The 26,332-nt window shown below is 51.7% G+C and overlaps 1 protein-coding gene across 2 annotated transcripts in view; it reads left to right on the top strand.

The window, feature by feature from the left end:
* Shank3 (SH3 and multiple ankyrin repeat domains 3) overlaps positions 1 to 26,332 on the top strand; it is a 63,112-nt gene that overhangs the window by 27,270 nt on the left and 9,510 nt on the right. Inside the window, exons 13-21 of one of the 2 annotated variants that reach the window (XM_021183555.3) lie at positions 4,397 to 4,472; positions 4,682 to 4,764; positions 5,156 to 5,280; positions 5,388 to 5,520; positions 6,435 to 6,515; positions 11,020 to 11,043; positions 18,958 to 19,088; positions 19,649 to 19,733; positions 23,517 to 25,773. In XM_021183555.3, the coding sequence (XP_021039214.2) occupies positions 4,397 to 4,472; positions 4,682 to 4,764; positions 5,156 to 5,280; positions 5,388 to 5,520; positions 6,435 to 6,515; positions 11,020 to 11,043; positions 18,958 to 19,088; positions 19,649 to 19,733; positions 23,517 to 25,773 (2,995 nt within the window). The remainder of the gene's footprint in view (positions 1 to 4,396; positions 4,473 to 4,681; positions 4,765 to 5,155; positions 5,281 to 5,387; positions 5,521 to 6,434; positions 6,516 to 11,019; positions 11,044 to 18,957; positions 19,089 to 19,648; positions 19,734 to 23,516; positions 25,774 to 26,332) is intronic. The other variant, XM_029469607.2, reaches the window with a different exon arrangement.

Below are 26,332 nucleotides of genomic sequence, written 5' to 3'. Positions count from 1 at the left end.
GGAGCAGGGGCTACACACCTGTTGAACAGGAGCTAAGTCGTATGCTTTTCCTACGGATGGCGGTAAGGTTCTGAGAACTGTGGATCCAGGATCATTTGGACCTCATTCTGAAGCCTAGGAAGAAGAGAGGTCTGGGTTGGAGTCAGAATCCAAGAGGAGCAGATGTTGGTCAGTTTTGCTTCAAGTCGAACCTTGTGCTGGCTGTCAGTGGCTATGGCAAGTGTACCCTGCCCCGGGTGCACAGGCCATTGGGAGGGGGGTGATCCAGTTACCCCTGGATGCACAGGACAGCGAGAGCGGAGATCTGGAGTTAGCCTGAGGAAGCCAAAAGAAAAAAAAAAAAAGAAAAAGGAAAAAGAGGCTCAAAGCAAAGGTGTTGTTTCACTTGAATTCCCTGGTAGTTTGCAGATGGGTTCCTCATGTTTGTGGAACACAGCACAGCATTCTAGAACTATGCCCGTTGCCAACTTCTGTATTTGAGCAGCGCCAGACATGAGTTTTAGCATTTTTCTATGAATGAAGCTGTGGACCTATCCTAGCAATCCTGGTATGTTTCTGGGATGTCACTACCCACAGGGGGCGTGGATGTTTGTTCTTTGTTTTGCTGCATAAGCAGTTAGCTTTGTGAGGAATGGCAAGGCTAGAGCATGAGTCTAGTCGCCTGGTCCTTGGGGGTCAAGGTAAAGAACGAGATCTTGTAGTAGGAGCTGACCGAGCAGATATTTCAGGGCCAAGATGAAGAAGATCTGGGCAGGGCAGAGTGGTGAGGATGATGTGTCAAGGTCAGCAGAAGAGGACCACAGAGCAGCTGGTGTGGGGGTGATGGAGCTGCAGGCTTTCTAGCAACCACGGGACCTCTTAACAGGGCCATAGCTATCATAGATAACCCGAGGGAGTGGGGTTCAAAAGCACCTAGGTGATTGGGAGCTACATGTATGAACATATGGTGAGGGCCCTGCTGGGACTGCCTTTGGGGAGGGTATAGGAGCTATAATGGCTTCCCTCTGACCCCCCCCCCCCCCCCAGCTACAATACCCATCCTGCTTCTCTGGGCAGAACTTCTTGTCTGGGACTTAGGCTGAGTTGTGCCAGATTGCAGAGGGCATCCTAGCAACAGGAATCTGTTTCCAACAGTCCTCCCCCCACCCCCAGCCCTCCAGACTCTGATTCAGGAGCCAGAGTGGGAATGAAGGAGGACTATGAAAGACCAAGGGTAGAAGCTGTGCTGGTGTACTGGTGTAGAGGTTAGGTCAGCGTCTCCTAGGACCCAGGTCCTGGTCTTTACCTGAGCAAAGAGTCTGGCCTCCAGCAGCGCTCTAGCAGGCTGGGGCAGTTGAGGAATGCAGCTAGTGCACGCATCTCAAGGCCTGACATAACCTCCCATCCCGTTTGCCTTCCTCTTTCCGCTCGGGGAGAATGTTCCATTTGGGAGCCGGTGCTGGGCACATTCCTTTCAGCTGGCTTTCCTGTGTGTGATTAATAAAATGAGCACACGAATCTGTGTTATATAATAAATCGTTTGTCTGGTTGATAACAATTTTAAAAAAACAAGATGCTTTGAAATAGGACCTGGCCAGGCCGAGGCTGCTTTACTCTGCATAGCTCCTAGGGTTAAGATCTGGGGAGGGCAGGGCAGAGAGGTGAGTTTGGATGAGCTAAGGCCATGCTAGTGTGAGAGCGGTGGAACCGGAGGCTTCCTGTCCACTGCAGGGTTCCCAGGCCTGGATCAGCTAGTGTAGTGTATCTGTGACCGGGTCAGCCTGAAGAAGGATGTGCGTGAGGTAAGGAGGGATTGAGGAGGGCCGCTCACGTGCTGGTGAGGCTTCATCTGCACTGGTCTCGGGACCGGGTGGCAGGTGTACATTTGTCTCTTAGAGTGGGACAGATGGGAAGGGGTAAGCAAGCGAGTCGATGTGGCCCGAATGAGGCTGTTAGAACCTCATCAAACAGGCTGTTAGAACCCTGTGGCCTCCCGACGTGACGTTTCCTACGGTGGAGAGAGAGGTGGTTCAGATGTGACTGACGGGTAAACTTATTGAGAGTCTCGCACAGAGCAAGAGGGACCTGAAGTCTGGACTGGGACTTTTCTTGATAGCCGTGTCATCTGATGGGAAGGTGCTCTAACCATTGCTTCACTCCGTCTCTGTCCATCTGCCTTTTAACTCACCTGCTCCTCCTTCTGTCCACCTACTTATCCAGCAGCCCACCCAGCCCACCCAGCTTCCCTTTTCCACTCATAGATCCCATCTATCCATCCACCTGTCCATCCGTCCATCCATCCCCTCATGGACCTGTATATCCTTCGGCTCATCCGATATTCCCTCAAACCTTCAGCATCCCGCCCATTCATCTGCGCATTTACTTTTTTGGGTTATGTTCCTTCTCTTCCTACATTCATCCGTTCGCCCACGCATCACCCACACACACACTCACCTAGCCAGTTGTGTGCCTTCTGTTACGTACCAGATGCTCTGCTGGGCACTGGGACCACAGGAGTCATTACATCTGGTCTTTCGCTTTCAAGGATCTCGTAGTTGCTGAGAAGACAGGCCATAAAAGAGCTGTATCTTTCTTCTGGGTATGGTGGCACATGCCTGTAATCCTAGCATTCAGAAGTCGGAGACAGATAATCCTAAACTCAAGGCTCAGACTGTATGTAGTGATATCTTTTCTCAAAACAAAACAAAACACACAAAAAAAAACCCAAAAACTGGGGGGTGGGTGGTGGTGAATAAAATATGGAGTGTAAAATAAATAAATAAATAAATAAATTTTAAAAAGGAAAAAGAAAAATACAAAAAACCCCAAAAAAGCCCCAAACCAAAAAACAAATCAGAGCTGGGTACTGTAGGACTCTGGTACCCAGCACCCACATGATTCTCTATGACTCCCACTCCAGGGGATCCAGCTCCCCCTTCAGGCCTGTGAATGCACTGGACATACACGTGGTACACATATATACGTGTAGGGAAACACAGGAAGTAAAACCAAAATCTTTTAAAAACTCAAAACAGTACGGAACCCAACTTAAAAAAAATCACAGGTTCCTCCTGGTCTCTCTCTCTCTCTCTTTCTCTCTCTCTCTCTCTCTCTCTCTCTCTCTCTCTCTCTCTCTCTCTCTTAAATCCCCGAGCCTCCCTCTCCTCTTGCTGGCAGACTCCACACAGTTCCTGCCTGCTCCAGATTAATGCCTTTGACGTGGTCTTTGCCATGCCTGCCTCACCCCCAGAAGCCTTGCACCCTCACATCTACAGGCGGCTTCCCTGACTGTTGGGGTCTCTGCTCAGCTCTTCTTTCTGATGAGGCTGTTGCTATCCCTAGACTCATACTTTGACGTCCCCCTTTTCCAGCTTGCTTTTCTCCTGTTAGCTGGCGTTTTGTATTTATTGCTTGTTGATTCCACGTCTCAGAATGGCTTATTAACCCCTTAAAGGCGGAGACTTTGCTCTGTTCTAAAATAAACAGTGCCTGGTCGGTAAATGACTGTTGAAGTAAAAAGTAAGAAGTGCTATGCTATAGCAAGAGAGGGTGAAGGAGGGGGAAGAGATGCTGAGGAATGAAATTGAAAACTGTGGTGGCGCCATCTTGAGGCCGTCTGCAGTACTGCAAGTGCTGCCAGAGGAGCCATTCTGAAGCTTTAAGGGTCTCGTTGTAGATTTGAACCTTCTTCAGGGAATCTACAAGGCTAAGTGAGATTCAGCAAGAGGTATGTCCTGGCCAGGTCCACAGTGTTCACGAAGGACGTTGAGATCAAAGGACAGATATGTATATAGTCCTGTGGAATACAGTCAGGGCAGGGGACTGAACACTTTATAACCGTTTTTCTTCTTTCCTTGAATTTGTGTTGTTGTGAGGAAATCGGCGGACACCTTGGGATGCTTTCTTCCTGGTGCACTCATAGGCTGGTAGCACAGCACACGCATGTGCGTGAGCTCAACCCCTGTGTACACAAACACGTGTTTGTTACTAGATCCTGGGCTCACGGACGGAGAGCAGACATGGCTCTCGTTTGACACACATAAGCACCAATCCAGCATTTATACCTGACTGTGAAGCACACATTCATGTACTCTCATCTCTAAGGCTTGCAGACGGGACCATCCTGGCCTTGTATGGTGTCTAGATGCATGCTAAGTAAGGAAAGATGAGCACCATTGGTTTCCCCTTGGCTCTAACTCCCAGAGGCCAGAATTCTATGTATGGTTATCTGAGCTCTACTCCCTTAGGACTTTAGGGACTTTAGGCCCCTGGGTCTTAGGATTTGCCCCCACCCCCATCCCCACCCACATCTAGGCCCAGAGAGTGTGGGGGCAGAGACTGATCAGCGCAGTTGGGGGAAATTCAGCTAGGTGGAGGGGGTCACGGACTGTTTCTTAGCCTTTGATGCTCCCCGCAGAAACCAGAGAGGACCGGACGAAGCGTCTTTTCCGCCACTACACCGTGGGTTCCTATGACAGCCTCACTTCACACAGGTACTGGCAGGGGTGTGGAACCGCAGGGACAGTAGCAGGGCCTAGGGTGTCCAGTGAAAGGGGGAAGTCAGGGTATGGGGAGTGGGTGGCTAGCTTCCTCTGCCTTTGTCATTCTGAGTGGTCTGGTGCATATGGGACCCTGTGGGTTCAGCCTGACTGCCAGGCTCCCTGCGGACCTCCCCTCGCTCAACCCTGCTTTCCTTTGCCAGCGATTATGTCATCGATGATAAGGTGGCTATCCTGCAGAAAAGGGACCATGAGGGGTTTGGCTTTGTTCTCCGGGGAGCCAAAGGTAAAGGGTGTGAATTTGGGGGGTATCGCATTTCTGTCAATATCTTCTGTGGCCTGCCTCTGCCCCTTTTCCCCTTTTAAAGTCCTCCACTTCCCCCCCCCACCCCCCCACCGTGGTTACATGTCTTGGTTTGGAACATACTGGGGTACAAGGCAGCGGATCCCTCTCCTTTTAGCTTTTCATTTCCTGGTGGGGATCTCTGCTCTTGGTGAAACAGAGATCTTTTTGGAGGGTAAATGCGGGAGTTCACAGAGGGATGTACAGTCGTTTGGATATCCCTACCTGCTGCCTCTCCCACCCCATTGCTATGCCTTAGTAGTCAGGTGGCTTCTTGGGACTTCCCGACATGATCTATGCTTGTGAATGCCTTTTTATCTTGCTCTCCCTGCAGCAGAGACCCCCATTGAGGAGTTTACACCCACACCTGCCTTCCCTGCGCTCCAATACCTTGAGTCTGTAGATGTGGAAGGTGTGGCCTGGAGGGCTGGGCTTCGAACTGGGGACTTCCTCATTGAGGTGAGGCCCGTCCCAACCCTGTCCATCAGGAGGGGGACAGCACTACTAACTGCCACCTGAAGAGGGGACAGCTGGCCTCTGACCACCTAGCTGCTTGTCTATCCCAGGTGAACGGAGTGAATGTTGTGAAGGTCGGACACAAGCAAGTGGTGGGTCTCATTCGTCAGGGTGGCAACCGCCTGGTCATGAAGGTTGTGTCTGTGACCAGGAAACCCGAGGAGGATGGTGCTCGGCGCAGAGGTGAGGGTTCTGATGGCTGGGCTTTCCGACCTTTGACTTCAAGCCCACATTCCTCTTCCATCTCTGATCCTACACAGCTGACATCACATTGCTGCCTGAGATTAGATAAAATGCCCTTCTTTGCTGCACAGGTCCTTGGTGTTAGATGCCTGACCTCTGACTAGGCCTCTGATCCCTGATCCTAGATTACCCCCCCTTAGTTCCCTCTCCCCTTCTCCTGTGAATCCCCCCCCAGCCCTGGTGTGACTGAGCCCTCCTTTCCGACGCCAGCAGCTGCCTGGAGGCCGGGTTGTCATGGCAACTGTGAGGTTGACGCTGCTGCTGCTGCTGCTTATTGTGCAGGGAAGGGGGAGGCGGCACCTGAGGGAAGAGGAAAAGCGTCTTCTCCCCGCGCCGACGCCAAAGACGCGGCACCGCCTGGGCCTAAGAGGCTTTGCCGCCGGCCCAGCCCAGGTGTGCCGCCTGCCGGGCCACACTTTGGTCTTACAAAGAGCAGTGGTACCTGGGTCTGGGTGCTTTAGGCGGCAGAAGGTAGCCTGGCAGGAGATCTACCCAGCCCCCATGGGTGGTGCCCACTCACTGGGGCCTTGGAGCCCGCAGGGTGGATCCTCAGAGCAGAACCAGCCAGCATCCTAGCCTTTGCTGGTGCTTTTATTACCATTTGAGGCCTTGGTCCTGGGAGTCTGAAGAGCCCTAGGGGCACAACTGCCCTGGCTCCACTGCTCCCTGAGTGCCTCACGCCATGAAGAAGTTTGCTTCTAGCCGCAGCCTGAACAAGATCTTGGCACAGTGTGACTCCTCTTCCAGAGAGTACGAGGAGGTCCAGGCAGTGGAGCGCAAGTGGCATTTGCACCTGGCCACTCCGCGCCGCCTGCTGCTGGACCGGAGGGCCAAGGCCTCCCTCTTCTTTGCAGCCCCACCACCCCCAAAGAGGGCTCCCAGCACCACGCTGACCCTGCGGTCCAAGTCCATGACGGCTGAGCTCGAGGAACTTGGTGAGCATTTCGGGTGGGTGGACGGACGGTGGGTGAGTGGCCAAAGTGGGGGTGGCTGCAGGTAGCATGGAAGGGCGGTGGGACTGAACTGGGGGCTCAGACAGAAGGTAGAAAAGATGGGTTTGGAGACAGATTGGCAGTTAGGGGTGGGACTGGAGTGATGGGGAAAAGTGGGTACCTTGGGTGAGGAGTGTGACAGCAAGGGAGGAGATGAGGACTCGGCAGCATGAGGAGCCGGAGTTGGTCAGGGACAAGGGGGACAGATGGCTGGGGAACAAGGTCTGGCCCTGTAGCATGCCCGCATGCATGCACATGCATGTGTGTGTGAGAGCTGTCCTCGGTTCTGTGCTTTTCCACTAAGACTTTGCATTTCAATTTAGCTGGCAGAGAGCAGTGGTAGAGCAACCTAGAGTCTGCTCCTGGATCTGCCTGGCACGAGCCGGGTCACCTTTGTGCTTATTTTTCTCGGTTGGTACCTGCTCACTTATCTGCCGAGTGAGTCTACTGACCCAGTAGAGGTATCTGTGAGCACCCCTAACACGGTGAGGGGATGGGGCCTTGTGAACTGCAGGAGGTGGACAAAAAAGTATGTTAGCCTTTAATGGATACCCCATCCTGACCTAGGGCAGCTGCCAGCTTTTATTATGGCCATATGCATAACACATATCTCGTATGCATGCGCACATGTAGGACAGTTTCCAGCCTTGTTATAGGCATGTCTCATGTACATGACTATGATGCTTTGACATGTATAGAAGTGTCCAGCCTCATCATGGGACGTGTCCCATGTACATGAGCCGCACATCTTGACAAATATATGTTACCAGCCTTGTCGTGGGCACACGTCCCATATGTGTGACATATTTTGACACGTATGCCAGTTAACCTTGTCATGGGCATGTCTCATATTCACAGCCATGTCCTGATATGTGACATTTGCCAGCCTCGTCATAGGTATGTCCTACATGCATGATCACATCTTGACACATAGGACTGTTATTAGTCTCATCACAGGCATGTGCAGATATATGTGATTTTATTGTCATTGTGGGCATGTGCTAATGTGTTTGACTGTTAAGAGCCTTATTGTGGGTGCATCGTAACTGTCAACAGTCCCGTGGTGGGTATATTCCAATATGTGTGACAGATTGAAACACTCTTTGCTTTTGTGGATTGAGCCTAGTCAAATTCCCAGACTGTTTTCTGGCTTTTGTCCTAAAAGGAAACCCGTATCCTGGCTCTCAGGACTATCCCTATCTTTTGCTTATGGACTCAGTGTTGACCGTGTCCTGGCCATAGGCTGAGTTGCTACATTCCAGGCAGTTGGCCTTGACTGAAGTTTGGTTTGGTTTGGAAAACAGTTACCAAGATAGAAGGGGCTGACGTGAGCAGGATTTTCTACGATAAACCTCTGAATAAAATAAAAATTACAGATAGTGTAGAGGAGGAGGAATCCTGTGGTTTCAGAAATAAAGCAGGAAACCAAAGCCAAAGGAATAGGAACTGGGCACTTCCAGTTCCTGATGGCGGTTCTCAAGGGCAGTGCTGTGGTCTGAAGCCCCTGTGAGGCTTGAAGAGGTGCTATGGACTTGGAAAAGCCAGAAGCAACCATAAAATCTGGGATTAGCATAAAAAAACCAGGAGGGGCCGGAGTGATGGGTCGGCACTCAAGAGCGCTCGTTGCTCTTGAAGAGGACCCAGGTTTGGTTCCCAGCACCCACATAGTGGGTCTCTACCATCCAACCCTTCTCACCTCTGAGGCACCAGGCATGAACATGGTTACGCATACATACATGCAGACAGAAACACTCAAAATAATCTAAAAAAAATTTTTTTTTTGAAAAGGACTGGAGATAAAGAGCATGAGGGCAAAGTAAAAGGTCTCAGTTATATAAAGGCAGGAAACATCACAGAATTAGTGAAATTTGCAGGACAGTGCGAACAACAGCAGCAAGGAAGTTTGTGATGGTCCTTAACTTATTGAAACAAACAAACAAGAAAGCTACACACAGAAGAGTCTGTGGCTTGGAGACACAGAATCCAGGACTTACTAAAAAAAAAAAAAAAAGCAAAGCCGTAGCAGTGATCGAGGAGATCAGCCTGAGAACACCCAGAATCAGCGTAGGAAGCTGATGAGGTGACCATGAAGGACCAGTTAGGGGACCTGAGGACAAACACGGAGACCTCAGCATCTACTTGATAGGAATTCCAGAGGAAATGAATAGAAAGGCTAAGAATCTCCCAAAAGCAAACAGATATTATGAGACTCCTTTCTGAAGAAGTATGTCACAAGTAAATTATGATCTGTCAGGGCAGAAATTTAAAATGCCACCAACAAGCAGAAAGATGTTTAAAAATACCAGCGCCGGTAGAGGGAGTCAGCGGCTCAGAGTGAGCGATGACTTTAGGCTTCTTCAGCAGTGATAGAGACAGAAGATGATTAAAGTTATCCTAGCCAAACTGGCTGACTAGAGAGAGCAGAGACACCCACAGACTTCAGGCTCTAGGGTCTAATCTAACCCAGGTCAGTTATAGAGATCAGACCTGTGGCATAAATGGATAAACCAATATGGTACACAGCTGGGTTTGACTGGACCTTGGTGCACAGTCCTGGAGTCTTGCTAGAAGCTGCTCTAATACCAGGTCAGAAGGGCCCTTCTTACTTCCTACTAGGAGGTGATATTCATCCTGAACTCTGAACTCCAGGACCCTAGAGGCTTGCTGTGGGAATGGAAGAGCTCTGACGGCCTATGGCTTTTGCCTGTAGAAATGGGAGCAGAAGAGTTGAATCTTTTCCTCTGCTCCAGAACTACAACTGTAGTTGTAACTACAGTTACAGATCTTGCTGGAACCAGAGGTATCATGGTATTTCTGAGTAGAGGCTAGAAGGGGTCTGGGAACAGCTCAGCTGGAGCCTCTGCCTATACTTCTGCGCCCAGGATCATAGCTATTGAAACTGAACCAGGTTCTAAATGGGCCTGTATTTAGAGAAAAGCTACCCTGACACAAAGAAACTCTCTTGGGAGGTGACCTGGTCCTTCTGGGAATGTCTGATTGGAGGAAGGCAGACCAGCGTAGCGTTCTCCAAATCGCCGAGCATCCCATAATCCACTGTCTTGTTCTTTTTCGTTCGTTTGTTTGAGACAGGGTGACTCTGTAGTGCTAGGCAGCTCTTGAACTGCCTGTACTTTTTGAGTTCTAGGATTGCAGGCATGCTCTATCATGCCTGGATTTGTTTGTGTTTTTGAAAGGTAGAAATAAGACATGTTGAGTCACCACTGTTATCAACATGCCTATCCTGCCAGTCACTGGCAGTCTCTTTAGGAGCCATGTTTGTCAAAGAGATAGCCTGAGCACTTGGGCAGAAGAAGCCAGTGTGTGGTGAGGGGGAAGTGGGTGCAGGGGTTGAGGCTCATGCTGTGGAGAGGAGGAGGCAGGGCAAGGTAGGAGGAAGAAGAGAGTTGAGTTCCTCAGAACTAATGGAGTGAGCAGAGGCTGGTCCAAATTAAATTAATTAAGTAAAATGGAAGCGGTGGTGTCTGGCACAAATCATTGGGAGCACTCTGTGGTGTGGCACATACTTATTGCTCAGGAGGTTGAGGCAGGAGGATTGCTGTGAGTTCCAGGCCTGTCTGGATTACAGAGTGTGAGTTCAAGGTCAGTTTGGACCACATCTCATATTAAGAAGGGTTGTTCATAAGAGGTGGGGGGAGGGTGTGGGGAAGAAGCACAGATCACCCTGTCTCCATTCTTCTTCTTGTCTGGGGCTCCCTTACCAACTATGCCTATGGTCAGCTTGAGTCAGGGACATGGGTTAGCAGCGACCCACATCAGGGACCTAGTGTGGGCAAGCTGTCCCTGTTCATTTATTTAGGTGAAATTAAGACTTCCCCCAATTCCTGGGTCTTTTCTTTTGTGATAAGAGGTCAGCCTAGGTCCCTGCCACTGCCTTGGTGTGGAGAAGATTTCTTTACCAAATACTGCTTGCCATTACACACCTGCTTTGGGATATGGAGGTGTGTGTCCGTAGGGCGGCCCTTGCCCAGCCTCTTCAAAGGCCCTGGGTTCCATATCTGCAGTACTGCAAAAACAAAACCCAACCCCCCCCCCCAAATCCCAGTGCGGAGTATTCAAAGGTGACCACCGTGGTGAATAGTGGACCTGAACCTTTGTTTTTGTAGTTCTGTCTTTGTTCTGAACAGACATCTGGCTGCTTCAAGTACAGTTTAATTGTGCACATGTGTGTGCGTGTGCATGCTTGTGAGTATTTGTGTGTACACGGCGTGTCTTCCTGCTTTTGCTTGTCCTTTTCTAGAGGTTTAGCGCATCCGTAGGCTTGTTCTGCTGGTCTCAGAAGGACGTACAGATGGGGACAGGCCTGCGGGACCTGGTTGTTGGGGAGGTGGGGGAATGGGGAACAGGATCCAGACATCATTGTGCAGCATGGCCCAGGGGCCGTGAAGTCTTCCTCTAAACTCCCTTTGCTCTGTTTCCCAATTCTAAGCTTCCATTCGGAGAAGAAAAGGGGGTAAGTCCGCTGCTGTGATTCTAGGCCTGGCTTGCCTGTCCCTACTGAGGGGTGCTGGTGTGTGATGGTCTGGAGTCTGGCATACTTATCTCTCTCCAGCTTGGGAATCTGGTAGAGTCATGGTAAAGGAGTTCCCAGGGGTATCCCTGAGAGTTATAGGGAGCACAACCATAGTCCTTGTGGGTTTAGGTGAGCTGGGGGTGTAACCTCCGAAGATAGTGTGGTGGGGAGAAGGAGAGAGAACTCACGGCGGAGGGCCCCTGCAAGTGTCAAGACCTAGAGTTGGGGAGGGGATGGCCTCTGGGGGGTCAGGCTGTGGAGTTTGGAGGAGTGAGGTGCTTGGGCTGTGTTGGGATGGGAGTGACAGGGTGTTCAGCTCTGCTCTGTGCTGTATCTTTTATCTCCTCCTTGCCCTAAGCCAGTTTCCTGCTGGTGAGTTGTAGCCCAGAGCAGAGCTGCTTTGGGTAGGAGTTTGAATCTGGTGGCTCTGGAAAAGGAGCTGGACTCTCCTGCTCCGAACCCCCACCCCACCCCTGGGCTGTTGAGTTCACCATCTCTTCTTCAGGTTCCACCCCTGTGTCCTCTGAGGCCCTTTGTCATATGATTTGTGTGTCCAGCATGGCTGCAGGGAACACAGTGTCTGTGTGGGGTCAGAGACACCAGGGCTGGGGCTGGGTACTGAGGTCCAGTATCTGGGGAAGTCTTACCTGGCTTCCGATGTCGCCTCTGCCTCATGAATGGATGTGAGTCAGGCTCAGATATGGCCAAAGCCTAGGCTGTGTGGATTTGTGCATCCAGCATCCCTCTTCCTCTTACTTCTGATGTCCTGGACTCTGCCTGGGTAGAGGGAACATCTCTGGCTCACGGCATGTGGCCAGTAGGCTCCCTCTAATCTCTTCTTGTTAAGATCTGTATCCTAACTCTGTAACAGTCGGGCTCCCAGGATGCTAGGCTGTGGTCATGCACTTCTTCCAGATGTGGGAGAAATGGCTGATTTGTCACTTCCACCGACCCTTCTTTTCATCCCTGCTTGGGTTCCCAACACACTCTGCCCTGCACCCAAGATGAAGTGGGCATGGAAAGCTGATGGGAATGCCTACACTTGGTTCCTAAAGGATTTTATTTAATTTTTAAATATCTAAAATCACTTAGGATTATTTTTTTTTTCTAATTCTGTAGTGGACTTATGTTGGGGGAAAAAAGTTCAACTTTTCATATGTAATTTCAGTTTTTCTAGGTTTTAAATTCTTCCTCTGGGAAGTAATTCTGACTTGGCCACAGCACTATTGCACCAGAACCCTAAACGGTTGCTTTGCTAGACGTTGTGTGTAAACTGCTCCGATCTCTGGGATCTGTTAGGTTTCTTAGAGACACACAGTCTCTTAAGTCCATGGCTCAGGTGACTGTGCCTTGGTAGGAAATATCACTGTGTCATGGACTGCCCTTTCTCCTTCTGTCTTTACTTCTGTCTTTACTTCTGGACTGGATGGCAGTAAGGGTCTGTGATCTGGGGTGATGCTCTGTTGGCGACATTTTGTGCTTGGGAAACAGGAGAGCAATGATAGGGTATTGAGGTGGACAGTGGTAGCCATGGAAAACTTGGCACATACTGCATAGCACCAAGGGCTTGGCCAGGGTGGTGGTCTTACCTGTTCAAAAGGAAGTGATTCATTTCATTGCAAAGACATATGAGAAGACCTTTTGCATCTGTCTCTGCATTGTTACCTGGTGGTACTGAAAGCCATGCTTGGACCCTACCAATTTCTCTACAGTGGGAACTTGTTTTGCTGGCTAAGTCCTGTATTGTCCAGTCCTCCAGTAGGGCAGAACATTCTCTTTCTGAGGAACCCCTGAATCATTGGTGAAGATAAGTTAAATGTCCTGGCTGTGTCCTCAGCATCTGCAGTGGTCTGCATTGGCCAGTGTGGTCTGCATTGGCCAGTGTGGGCTGTAGTGGCCAGTATGGGCTGCATTGGCCAGTGTGGGCTGCATTGGCCAGTGTGGGCTGCATTGGCTAGCATGGCTGTGGGCTTCTTTGTGCTAATTTCCCCTAGACCTATATGACATAGACACTGCTCATGACTATTTTACTAGATGAAGGCACTGGTTCTCAGGGGTATACATCTAAACAGAGTCAGTGTACAAGTCTCAATACACTATACAATAAGATAGCCTCGGGAGTGAGTTAACTTCTACACAACAACTGTTCAGTTAGAGATAGTAGGTGCTGGTGAGCAACTGCAGTTTGGGTTTGAAAAGAGTATGTCCTGGCTGACCATAGACGTTCTTCAGCGGTGGTCCTTGGAGAATGGAAGGGTGTTTAGGACAAATGTCCCCCAATAGTAGACACAGCCTTCAAGAATTGAATATGTTCCCCCTGGTAAGAACACACTCAGGGCAACCGGAATCTTCTGCGGTACAAGCTTTATTGCTTACCCCATCAGGAGCCAGTGGAGAAGAGAGCCAGAGAGAGAGAGAGAGATGGCGGAGCCCCCTCCCTTTTATGGAGGACTGTCCTCCGCCTCAGACGTGTCACTCCCTGATTGGCTGCAGCCTATCAGCCAGAGTTGTCATCACGGGAAAGGCAGAGCACATGGGGTGGGAAACTACCCCAGCGCATGTGCAGATGGTTTGTTTATTACTTAGAACACAGGTGTCAGTGCCATCTTATAATGGCGAATGTGAGGACGGCTCCTTACATCTCCCCCTTTTCTTTTATTTAAGAGCAATAGGCCACCCATAATAATGAGAGTGGAGATAGAGGTCAAATCCCCAGTGTGTAAAATAGGGGCTTTACACAAAACCTCCTCCCAGGCTCATCACCCGAAGGGGTCTTGGTCTGCTCCCGTGTCGTTTTTCCTGGGGGAAGGACACTTGGACACTCAACCTTCTTGAAAGATGACATGTCTCCCTAGAATAGGCTCATAAATGCCACAGAGCCCTTCTACTGCAGTGCTTAGCCGTGCAACTCTCTCGGGCTGCTGAAGCACACTCACTCTATCCCGTGCAATGAGACTAGCCTCGTGGGGTGCAAGAGCTGAGTGGCCAGCGACCTATTGCTTAAGCATAGATAACCATATATCAGGGGAAGCACCATGTTCTAGTGCTGCAAGCGCCTGGGAAGTAATCACCATGTCTCTCCTAGTTTGGGCCTTAAGCTTACAGACCAATCAAAGAAGCAACACTAATCCACAGCAAAGAACAGCTCCAAATAATTCCACCCCCACCCATTCTTTAAAGAAGGAAAATGTTGAAAAGATAGTCCTTAGGTCAGGGACAGGTCCAAGTGCGTGGGGCAAGTCTCAATTTTCAAAGGGTCTGTTCAAATTTAGCCGTCCAATTCTGTATCTCCCAATGCTGCTTTCCCTTTGTTGTTGTCGCACTGGACATCACCAAGATGAGGGACATCAGTATTCCCTTGGTCAGTCTGGATTTTTCGGGTGAGTCTTTCTGGTATCCAAAATGGGTTGTCTTCATTCTGTGGAAAAACACAAACAGCTCCCCTGGATCTTATCAAAATAGGATCCGGGCCTTTCCATTTGTTATTTAAAACATCTTTCCATTTAACCATCTCTTTGGGCCTATCTGGCTCTGAACAATGACGTTTAGCCGCTGTATCTTTGTTAATTGTCCAGTGGCTTCACCTGTTCGGGAGAGCGCCTTCCAGGCCTTAATAGCCGTGGAGGAAATTTGGGCATAAGCTCCCCAGTGATAATTTGTTTGATCAGCAGTATAAGCTCCCTGACCCGTTAACAGGTCAAAGGTCCAATCTCTCTGCTCTGGAGTCAAAGCGGCAGCATTTGCTCGGGCCTGCGTTTGTGCAGCCTCTTGCCATAGAGCTCTCCATTCCATATATTTGCCCATATTGGGGAGAGCGGCTTTTGCAATCATTTGCCAGTCGGCAGGAGTTAATGCCTCGCCAGCAAGCCTGTATAACTGCACCAAGGTAAAATTAGCATTGGCTCCATATTTACAGACCGATTCAGCAAGCTCTTTAACCTGTGTATAATCTACCGGAGCGTGAACACGCCCACCCTCGGCTCCTTCAAAGACCGGAAATGCCTGTTGTATCTTCCTTTGTGCCTCTCTTGAAATGAACGAGTCCGCGCACTGCCTCTCTGCACAGGGCTGACGCATTACGCAGGGAGGGGGCTCCGCATAGGGCGGAGGTGCACTATGACTTTGAAGCCAACTGCCCAGAGGCCGAGCAGCAAGCTGGCCTTTGCCAGTCGCTTTTGGCTTTTTTCTTGACCTATAAGCTCGCATTTCTCTCTCATAACGAGCTGCTCCCTCCTCCAAGTCTGTTTTCTCAGAAGGGCTAATTTTTTCATCTGATTTACAGCTACTAAGAACTGGCTCTTTAAACTCATCTCTTTTCTCCTCTTTCCTTCTAATCTCTCCCCAGGTATTTTTCCCTGACATTAACTTTTCTTTTTTCCTTTGTTTTTTCTCCTCTTTCCTTCTAATCTCTCCCCAGGTATTCTTCCCTGACATTAACTTTTCCTTGGGTTCAAAACCCGTGGAAAGGCCTGTATACTTATTTGGCGCGCCATGTTTCCTCTTTGCTCCTGCTCTCTCTCCCCGCTTTACTTCTGATAGACTGTCTTGAATTTTGTCCAGAATTCTCCACCCTGCCTTAACCACTTGTTGACATGTGAAAAGAAATAAAAGGGCTTTTAACACTAGAGAAAGTTCAAGACCAGACATACCTTGTAAAGCTGTAACGAACGCGCATCCGTTCCCCAGCTGAAGAGTTACGAACCCACGCTGGATCCTTCTCAACAGTCTGTTTTGTGGGAACACTTCATTACCACAGTTCCCCAGCTGAAGAGTTCTGAATCCACACCGGATCCTTCTCAACAGTCTGTTTTGTGGGAACACTTCATTACCACAGTTCCCCAGCTGAAGAGTTCTGAATCCACACCGGATCCTTCTCAACAGTCTGTTTTCCGGGAACACTTCATTAACCGCTCCTTCCCCGTGATGTAGTAGCTCGCGGGTTTCAGCACCATTTATTGCCCGCCGCTTTTGTTCCCCCTGGTAAGAACACACTCAGGGCAACCGGAATCTTCTGCGGTACAAGCTTTATTGCTTACCCCATCAGGAGCCAGTGGAGAAGAGAGCCAGAGAGAGAGAGAGAGATGGCGGAGCCCCCTCCCTTTTATGGAGGACTGTCCTCCGCCTCAGACGTGTCACTCCCTGATTGGCTGCAGCCTATCAGCCAGAGTTGTCATCACGGGAAAGGCAGAGCACATGGGGTGGGAAACTACCCCAGCGCATGTGCAGATGGTTTGTTTATTACTTAGAACACAGGTGTCAGTGCCATCTTATAATGGCGAATGTGAGGACGGCTCCTTACAGGTGCTGGTGAGCAACTGCAGTTTGGGTTTGAAAAGAGTATGTCCTGGTTGACCATAGACGTTCTTCAGCGGTGGTCCTTGGAGAATGGAAGGGTGTTTAGGACAAATGTCCCCCAATAGTAGACACAGCCTTCAAGAATTGAATATGGTCTGGGGACGGGTGGAGCCTGAGGCTTCTGAGGGAGAGGAAGAGGAAGAGGAAGGCACTGCCCAACCTATAGAGCACGCCGGTGCCCTGACCCCAGGTGTACTCTGAGCAAGAGTAATAGAACCATATCTCGGACAGCCTTCAGACACTTTAAAGGTCTCTGAAACCCTTTCCCCCCCGCTGAAATGGGTTTCCCTTGTAGTTCAGTCTGATCTCAAACATTCTGATCTCAAACATGTCATCTGGCCTCAGCCTCTCAAAGAATGGGATTACAGGATTTCTTTTCCTTCTGCCATGAGAAAACACAGTGAAATGACATGCTCAAGGAGGGAAGAGCTTACTTATATTTGGCTCTCAGTTCGAAGGCTTTTCCATCTCTAAATCGGGAAGAAGAGGGTGGTCAACATTCGGTGTTTTGTTTGTTCGGTTTTTTTTTTTTTTTTTTTTTTGAGCAGTTGTGAAGGAATGAGAGCTAAGGAGTTTAGGGTGGGCCTTCCCATATCAATCACCATCATCATGATAATCCCTCACAGGTGTGTCTGGAGGCTGGTCTCCTAGGTGACTGAATTCTAGGTCAAGTCGACAACAGTAACTGTCATACAAGGTGTGCTGCCACACTGAACTCTGTACATTTTTTTTTGATAAGCCAAAGTAGCATTTTTTTTCTTCCTCTCTTTTGAGGTGAGTGTGTGGTGTACCTATGTGCACGGATGTGCGTGCACCTGTACAGGCACGTGTGTAGGCCAGAGGTCTGCCTGCCGAGTGTCTTCCTCAGCCATTCTCCATCTTACCCTTTGAGACAGGCTCTTTCACTGCATCCACGGCTTGCCGTGTGAACTAGACTGTCTGGCCAGGGAGTCCCTAGGATCTGTGTGTTACAGACATATACGACCACGCTCAGCTTTTTATGTGGGTGTTGGGAGTCTGAACTCCGGACTTCATGATTGCGCAGTAGGTACTTTACTCACAGAGCCACCGCCACAGCCCCCGGAGTCCCATTTTAAAACCAGTAACTTTAATAAAAAAGTAAACCCGACTCCACAAAGGTTTTTATTTTATAGCGGATGTGACAAGAATATGCCTGAGGCCGCCTGGCTCCTCTCAGCCAAGCCCTTCTTAGGCATCAGCCTTAAATAGCTCTGAAGTCTGAGGAGTTTGAGTAGGCTTTTGGAGAGGAGAGTCCTTTCCACACTTTCCATACCTCCCATTCCATCGGAGCTGCCTTTCTGCATGGGTAAGAAGGAAGGAAGGAAGGGACTGTAGCTTCTTGGATCTGAGTACTGAGGCCATCTTAGATTTCCAGCCTGAGTTTTTTTTCTTAGGAAATAGCTCCCCTCTGCCAGGCCAGCCCTTGGTTATTATCTTATTTACCCACTCAGAATATCTTGCTTGAATGTTAGTGTCTGTCCCTGGGGCAGTGGTCCTACTAGGAGGAGCTGACCATGGCAGAGTGGTGGAGGATAGACCATGTGCTGAGAAAAGGCACTGGGTGAGATGAGACCGAGGGGAATTGATCTAAGTGGTCTGCCACCAGTCTGATCCCCCTGTGGTTATCTCTGTGGTCATTGCAGGTGACTTGCAGTGTGTCTGGAGGTTGGTCTCCTAGGTGGTTGAATTCTTTTTTTTTTTTTAATTAAAATATTGACTTACCTTATTTTTTAACTTTTAAAAAAAGATTTATTCATTTGTTTTATGTATACGAGTAACCTGTATAGCTGTACAGGTGGTTGTGAGCCACCATGTAGTTGCTGGGACTTGAACTCAGGACCTTCTGAAGAACAGTCAGTGCTCTTAACCGCTGAGCCATCTCTCCAGCCCGGTGATTGAATTCTATGTCGAGTTGATAACAGTAACCATCAGACATGGTGTGATGCCACACTGAACTCTGTACATCTTTTTTTTTTTTTTTTTTTTGATAAGCAAAAGTATCCTCTCCCCACCACCCCCAGCTTTTGGATTTTAGAGACAGGGTTTCTCTGTGTAGCCCTGGCTGTCCTGGAACTCACTCTGTAGACCAGGCTGACCTCGAACTCAGAAATCCTCCTGTCTCCCAAGTGCTGGGATTAAAGACGTGTGCCACCACTGCCCGGCGCTCTCTCTCTCTCTCTCTCTCTCTCTCTCTCTCTCTCTCTCTCTCTCTCTTGAGGGGAGTGTGTGGCGTGTGTAAGTATGTGACTTGCAGTGACCACAGAGGTACCCAGGGTCTTCTTAAGGATAGAGTTTGGCTGGTGAAGGAACTGGAACCTGGGGTCTGCAGAGTGTAGATGGGATGTCAGATCTAGGTCTCAGGCAGTGAGAGGCCTAGGGGTGGTGGGTAGGGCTCATTGGCTCCTGTTAGTGCCATGATGCCGGCATAGGTGGGTGTGGCAGTCCTGCGGCTGAGGCGACATCTCTTTGGTTGTGCAGAGAAGTTGGATGAGATCCTGGCAGTTGCCGCGGAGCCGACACTGAGGCCGGACATTGCAGATGCTGACTCGAGGGCGGCCACTGTCAAGCAGCGGCCCACCAGCCGGAGGATCACCCCTGCCGAGATCAGCGTAAGCCAGCCTTGGGCCAGGGCTCTGGGATGGTCAGGTCCGGGCCTGGGGATCAGAGGGTCATGCGCCTCTCTTCTGAGGTAAGAGTTCTTTATCTGGATCCTTTCTCCAGAGGAGGTGGAACTCTCATGGCCTCTCTGGGAGAAATTTGGGACCACGTTAGCCTGTAGGGTGGCCGTAGTTCAGTTCGCTTCTGTGGTTGTAGCTTTTCGTGCTTCTGTCCTTAGTCAGAGTCTGTGTTACTCTAACACAGAGGAGGGACCACAGCTTTGCTGAGCCCATGGGACAGCATGGCCCCTATTCAGATGGCATCTGCATCCCACCCGGCACCCCTGGATTCTTTCTCCCTCTCTGCTCAGACTATGCCCAGGGTCTGAATTTTCTATCGTGTGTTCATTTCACTACCCATAACACTGCAGACCCCAACTGAACATGGGCACTGGTGCCTTTGGGGTGTCTGGTGTATGGGGTGTCTGGTCTAGCCTAGAATGGGTGGGGCTGGATGGAAAACTGGGTGCTCCAGTGCCCTGGAACTTCCATGTTCCTCCCTGACCCCACAGTCATTGTTTGAGCGCCAGGGCCTCCCAGGCCCAGAGAAGCTGCCGGGCTCTCTGCGGAAGGGGATTCCACGGACCAAATCTGTAGGTACGGCTGGGCTGAGGGACTGCTTGGGGTTAGGGATGGCTGGGTTGGGGTGGGTAGATTCAGGGTTGGAGGACCCCATCTCTCTCTGCAAAAGTTCAAGGATGCCACTTATGGATCAGAGTTTATGGATCGGAGTTTGCTCTTCCACCCAGAGATGTGCCGTGGGAAGACACCTTTGGAATTCTTTTCCCGTCTGCCGCTCCCCATCCCCGGCCACCCTTTTAGTCCTTCTCTTCCTGTCTGTCATTTCTGCCATGCACAGGTGACAGCTGTTACCAGCACAGCCTTCTCCTGTCCTGTCAGCCAGAGCACAGGTCCAGTTTCCCAACCTAAAATTGACTCTTCTCCTTGAGCCTACCCCATCTCTCCAGGTAGCATCCTCTCCAGGTCCCTTAGTGGTCGGACCCAAAAGGTCACCCGTAATTGCTCTCTCTTGTCGCCATATGCTTATGAATTTGAAGCAGCTGGGTCTCTCCGAAGCCAGATTGAAGCTGCTCCCACTAGGGTCAGCAGTAGCCTCGGGGCATCCCCCCTGGCCGGCACCATCCGCTTTCCTTCCACTGACCTCAGTTGACATTCGTGGCTTTGTTCCCTCCTCTGTGAAACTCCTAGGACTGTGGGAGTGAGTTTCTTGCTCTCCCCTCCTTTCTCACTGCATTTGTTCAGCATATCCAAAGAGTAGGTCAACTCAAAGCTGTGTCCTCAGGCTCCCTTCCTTCTGTCCATCCTTCTGTCTATCCTTCTGTGGAGCTTCCTTAGTCCCTGCCCGCCATCACACTCCAAACATGGCCGTGTCTTCTCCTAATCCCAGGCCAGGGTCCTTAACAAGCCCTGCTGTCTGCACGGTCCTCAGGTATCTAGTCTCTTTGACCCACACATCCGTCCACACCTGTTCTTATACCCCCTGCCACACTCACCGTCTGTGCCACATCAGCGTAAACTCCTGTTCAGGCCAATTACAGGCTAGACACGAGCTGCTTATATGCACGCTGGCTCATTTAATACCTACGGCAACCATGTGGGGGTGGGAAATCATTTATTTTATAGGGGAGTTAAAAATGGCTTGCCCCAAAGTCACATAGCTGCCCTGCCTATACCTCATTAAGAATGGATACATGCTTAAGCCAAACAGCTATCCGAGTGTGCCTGTTACCCATTCTGGGACTCCTGCTTACTATAAGCTGGCCCTAGGCTGGATCTGGGTCTCAGTTGGAAAATGACATGTCTAGAGTTAGGTCAGTCCAACAGTTTATAATGTGGGTGTCAAGGTTCACATATAAATGGAGAGTGACTGCGGAGATGCAGACACACAGAAACATCAGCATTTATACTTAGAATAACAGGGCGAGCAGACCTTTCCTGGGGATTCTGGGGCAAACGCGTGATAGAGGCCAGTGTGTAAAAAGCACAGGCGTCTAGATGGTAGAGTCCTTCATGGGTTGGCAGTGATACTTCCGTAAGTGGCTGGGTGGAGAAGGGCAGCTGGTGAAGACTGCAGTTCCTGTGGTGCCAAGAGACACTGCTTTATGCTCTTCCAAGCATCCTGGGCGTCCTCCATGGCTTCTTTATTTCTTGCCTGACAAGTCTTACAGCAGGCTTGTCTTGTACCTCGTCCACAGCTTGGTCTTCCCCATGTCCTCTTGCCACGGATCTGTTCTCTAGCCCGTTTCTCTGGCAAAGGAAGCTTTCTGCAGTGTATTTATAACCTGATATCCCTCCAGCCGGTCTCGGGTGGGCTCCTGTGGTCTCGGGTCCCCAGAGCAACAGCCCTGTCCTGCTTCATCTGGGTTATCTGCTTCTGCCTTTCTGTGGCATGAGTCTTTCCGTGTTCCTTATTTGCCTATCTGCCCTCTCTCTTCCTGGAGGGTCTTTCCCAGAGCTGACTACTGTAGATCCAGACCTATGGGCTTGTTGTATAAGCCTCAAGCAAGCCCACCAGTTCCTCCCACCGGAATACAGCTCATCAGTGGGCTAGCAGGTGCTCAACTCTAGTTCCCCATGGCTGGCACACTGCCTTGTGCCGGCAAGAGCATTGGCCGAGTTGTCAGGCTTCATGGACTCCCACCCCAGGTTCTGGCTGCGTGTCCCTGGGCACATAATACAAATGTTGGGATCCCAGGACTATAGTCTGCAAATATGGATATAGCCAGTAAGGACAGCTCAAGCTTAAACCTTGTTGCAGTAGTTGCAGCAGCCCCTCCTTCCAGGCTGTGTCTGGAGTATACAGTCAGCACCCAGGAAACGACCCTGTTGCGGACTGGCAGGTAGAGAGCACCTTTCTTTAGTCTGGTGTCAGCACAGACCGCTATTCCGTGCGAGGCAGGTGACTTTTTTTTTTTTTTTTTAATCTTCAGGCACAACCTACCATGCCATTGGTATTAAATTCCACCCCCTCTCTCACTGTCACGCTTCATTCCTGTCTTCTGTAACCTTGAGGTCTCTGCGAGCTCTTCCTACATAGCTTCACCTAGCACACAGACCTGTGAATGCTCAGTACATGTTCCTGTGCTGTATAGGAATGACATCAGGAGGGGGCCCAAGGGCAGCTAGGCAGACCTTAGAACACTGGTGATGACCTCAGCCGTCTTTCGTGGTGGTGCTACCCGCGGCCTTGAGCTGTCAACTGTAAATAGCCCTGTGATGGGGGCACGTAAGGTTCTGTGATGAAACTGACTCCTAAAGGCGACTTGCATGAAGCTGGGATTCAAGCCCAAGTTTGCAACACACCTAGCCTTGTTAGTCCTGAGGCGACAGAGCCAGAGGCGTAATGAGTCTCTACCACGCCTGCCTTCTACTCATTAGGACAGGCCACTTGGCTTTTTCAAGCCTTGCAGTGTAGGACTCTGCACCCGTGCCTGAAAAGACACAGGGAGGTTCTGTAGGGAACTAGTGACATCTCTAGACAAGAGGATGGGTTTCCTTTTCAGGGAAGTGTAGCTTATGAGAACTGGCTTATACCCTGGCCTGGGGTAACATTAGAGAGTAGGGGTGGACCTGGAACATGCCAGTTTTGTTACCCATCCATTCTTCCTTCTGTCTTCCAGCCCAGGCTCTCTAAATTTTAGCCTCTGGCTAGGGTACCAACTTACTAGTTTCCTGCAGGCCCATCCCCTAGAGTCTCTCCAAGGAACCAATGAGGCTGCTTTCCCAGCCCCTACCCTGGTTGGTTGTCGGTGTCAGTTCTTGCAGATACACGGGTGCACTCTCCTGTGTCCCCTCATTGATGTTGATGTTTTCCTTTTGATATGTGGAGGGGGGGGGTCCTCCTTTCTGACCACCTTTCTTCCCATCTCTGGTTACCATCAGGGTTTCTGATGACTGGCTTGTTCAACACTTTGTTTCGGAGTTGCTTCCCTTATCCTTGATGGGGAACCCCCTGATCAACCCCTAGGTCCCTCTCTGACAGTTTTAGGGGGCTGCCTGTACCCTTCTGGTGTCTTCTCATGGCCTGCTCCGTGCCCACAGGGGTTGGAGAGAGATCTTGGCTTCAGTTCAGGCAGTCAGAGTTTGGGTCCTGTTCCAGATCCTCTGTAGGAGCGGGCCTCTACACTGTGGGTGGGGTCCCTCCCAAACCCTCCATCAAAGCTCTCCCTACCTGCAACAGGACTTGGCATGGAATGTGGGTGTCCTGCTCAGAGCTCTCGCTGTTTCCCTTTCGCCTTTCCTTGGTGGGGCTGTGGCCATTCTGGGGTGGAGGATAGGACTAGCCAGTGGCGCTGGGTCCAGAGAAGCCATTCAATGGCCAGCATCCTTGCCAGACTTACCTGGCCCCTCCGTCTCCAGGGGAGGATGAGAAGCTGGCATCCCTACTGGAAGGGCGCTTCCCACGCAGCACGTCAATGCAGGACACAGTGCGTGAAGGTCGAGGCATTCCACCCCCACCGCAGACCGCCCCGCCACCCCCACCCGCGCCCTACTACTTCGACTCCGGGCCACCCCCCACCTTCTCACCGCCGCCACCACCGGGCCGGGCCTATGACACTGTGCGCTCCAGCTTCAAACCAGGCCTGGAGGCTCGTCTGGGTGCGGGGGCCGCCGGCCTGTATGATCCGGGCACGCCTCTGGGCCCGCTGCCCTACCCTGAGCGTCAGAAGCGTGCGCGCTCCATGATCATACTGCAGGACTCTGCGCCAGAAGTGGGTGATGTCCCCCGGCCTGCGCCTGCCGCCACACCGCCTGAGCGCCCCAAGCGCCGGCCTCGGCCGTCAGGCCCTGATAGTCCCTATGCCAACCTGGGCGCCTTCAGTGCCAGCCTCTTCGCTCCGTCGAAACCACAGCGCCGCAAGAGCCCGCTGGTGAAGCAGCTTCAGGTGGAGGACGCTCAGGAGCGCGCGGCCCTGGCCGTGGGTAGCCCGGGACCAGTGGGCGGAAGCTTTGCGCGAGAACCCTCTCCAACGCACCGGGGGCCCCGGCCAGGCGGCCTTGACTACAGCTCTGGAGAAGGCCTTGGCCTTACCTTCGGCGGCCCCAGCCCTGGCCCAGTCAAGGAGCGGCGCCTGGAGGAGCGACGCCGTTCCACTGTGTTCCTCTCTGTGGGTGCCATCGAGGGCAGCCCTCCCAGCGCGGATCTGCCATCCCTACAACCCTCCCGCTCCATTGATGAGCGCCTCCTGGGGACAGGCGCCACCACTGGCCGCGATTTGCTACTCCCCTCCCCTGTCTCTGCTCTGAAGCCATTGGTCGGTGGTCCCAGCCTTGGGCCCTCAGGCTCCACCTTCATCCACCCTCTCACTGGCAAACCCTTGGATCCTAGCTCACCCTTAGCTCTTGCTCTGGCTGCCCGAGAGCGGGCTCTGGCCTCGCAAACACCTTCCCGGTCCCCCACACCTGTGCACAGCCCCGATGCTGACCGCCCTGGACCCCTCTTTGTGGATGTGCAAACTCGAGACTCTGAGAGAGGACCGTTGGCTTCCCCAGCCTTCTCCCCTCGGAGTCCAGCCTGGATTCCAGTGCCTGCTCGGAGAGAGGCAGAGAAGCCCCCTCGGGAAGAGCGGAAGTCACCAGAGGACAAGAAATCCATGATCCTCAGCGTCTTGGACACATCCTTGCAACGGCCAGCTGGCCTCATTGTTGTGCATGCCACCAGCAATGGGCAGGAGCCCAGCAGGCTGGGGGCTGAAGAGGAGCGCCCCGGTACTCCGGAGCTGGCCCCAGCCCCCATGCAGGCAGCAGCTGTGGCAGAGCCCATGCCAAGCCCCCGGGCCCAGCCCCCTGGCAGCATCCCAGCAGATCCCGGGCCAGGTCAAGGCAGCTCAGAGGAGGAGCCAGAGCTGGTATTTGCTGTGAACCTGCCACCTGCTCAGCTGTCCTCCAGCGATGAGGAGACCAGAGAGGAGCTGGCCCGTATTGGGCTAGTGCCACCCCCTGAAGAGTTTGCCAATGGGATCCTGCTGACCACCCCGCCCCCAGGGCCGGGCCCCTTGCCCACCACGGTACCCAGCCCGGCCTCAGGGAAGCCCAGCAGCGAGCTGCCCCCTGCCCCTGAGTCTGCAGCTGACTCTGGAGTAGAGGAGGCTGACACTCGAAGCTCCAGTGACCCCCACCTGGAGACCACAAGCACCATTTCCACAGTGTCCAGCATGTCCACCCTGAGCTCGGAGAGTGGGGAACTCACGGACACCCACACCTCCTTTGCCGATGGACACACTTTTCTACTCGAGAAGCCACCAGTGCCTCCCAAGCCCAAGCTCAAGTCCCCGCTGGGGAAGGGGCCGGTGACCTTCAGGGACCCGCTGCTGAAGCAATCCTCGGACAGTGAGCTCATGGCCCAGCAGCACCACGCTGCCTCTACTGGGTTGGCTTCTGCTGCTGGGCCCGCCCGCCCTCGCTACCTCTTCCAGAGAAGGTCCAAGCTGTGGGGGGACCCCGTGGAGAGTCGGGGGCTCCCTGGGCCTGAAGATGACAAACCAACTGTGATCAGTGAGCTCAGCTCCCGTCTGCAGCAGCTGAATAAAGACACGCGCTCCTTGGGGGAGGAACCAGTTGGTGGCCTGGGCAGCCTGCTGGACCCTGCTAAGAAGTCACCCATTGCAGCAGCTCGGTGAGCAGGGTGATGTGGGGAGGGGCCTGTCCTCCTGTCTTCTGTTCCTTTCATTCATTACAGGCTTCCCGCTGTCTTTCCTCATTCTGTCCCATCTCTCATCTGTCCATGGCATGGGTTCTCCCTGTCCACCTTTTTATCTTTGGTTTTGCTTTGCAGTCTGAAATAGATGGCTCTTTTAGTACAGCTGCTCTGTGGACACCTTCTGGTGCAGGCAGTGGTGGGCCTGGGTATCTGTGAGACCCAGGGATGTTGTGAGACCTCCCAGGACCTGCTGGAGGCGGTGCTGCGGGCTTGCAACTTTGTATTCCAGCTTCTAACTCCAGCTGTTTTTGCCTTAGCTGAGAATCTTCTCACCTTGTACTCTGGAGCCCCTGCTCTGTCTTGGCAGCTGTCTGACCCTGAGTCTACTGCCCCGTGGCTACATTTTGGTTCTCTTTCTGATAGTATGACTGCCCCATATGGCTGGTGTCCTGGAGCACCCCCCTCCCTTGATTCTTTTTCAGGAACCAGAGTACATTGGTTCCTTTCCTTTAGGGACTTGATACAAATTTCTTAC

Source organism: Mus caroli, unplaced genomic scaffold (genome assembly GCF_978045245.1).
Source record: "Mus caroli unplaced genomic scaffold, Mus_caroli_1 scaffold_16, whole genome shotgun sequence".
In the NCBI taxonomy this organism is placed as follows: domain Eukaryota; kingdom Metazoa; phylum Chordata; class Mammalia; order Rodentia; family Muridae; genus Mus; species Mus caroli.
This window is presented reverse-complemented; position numbering and strand designations above follow the sequence as displayed.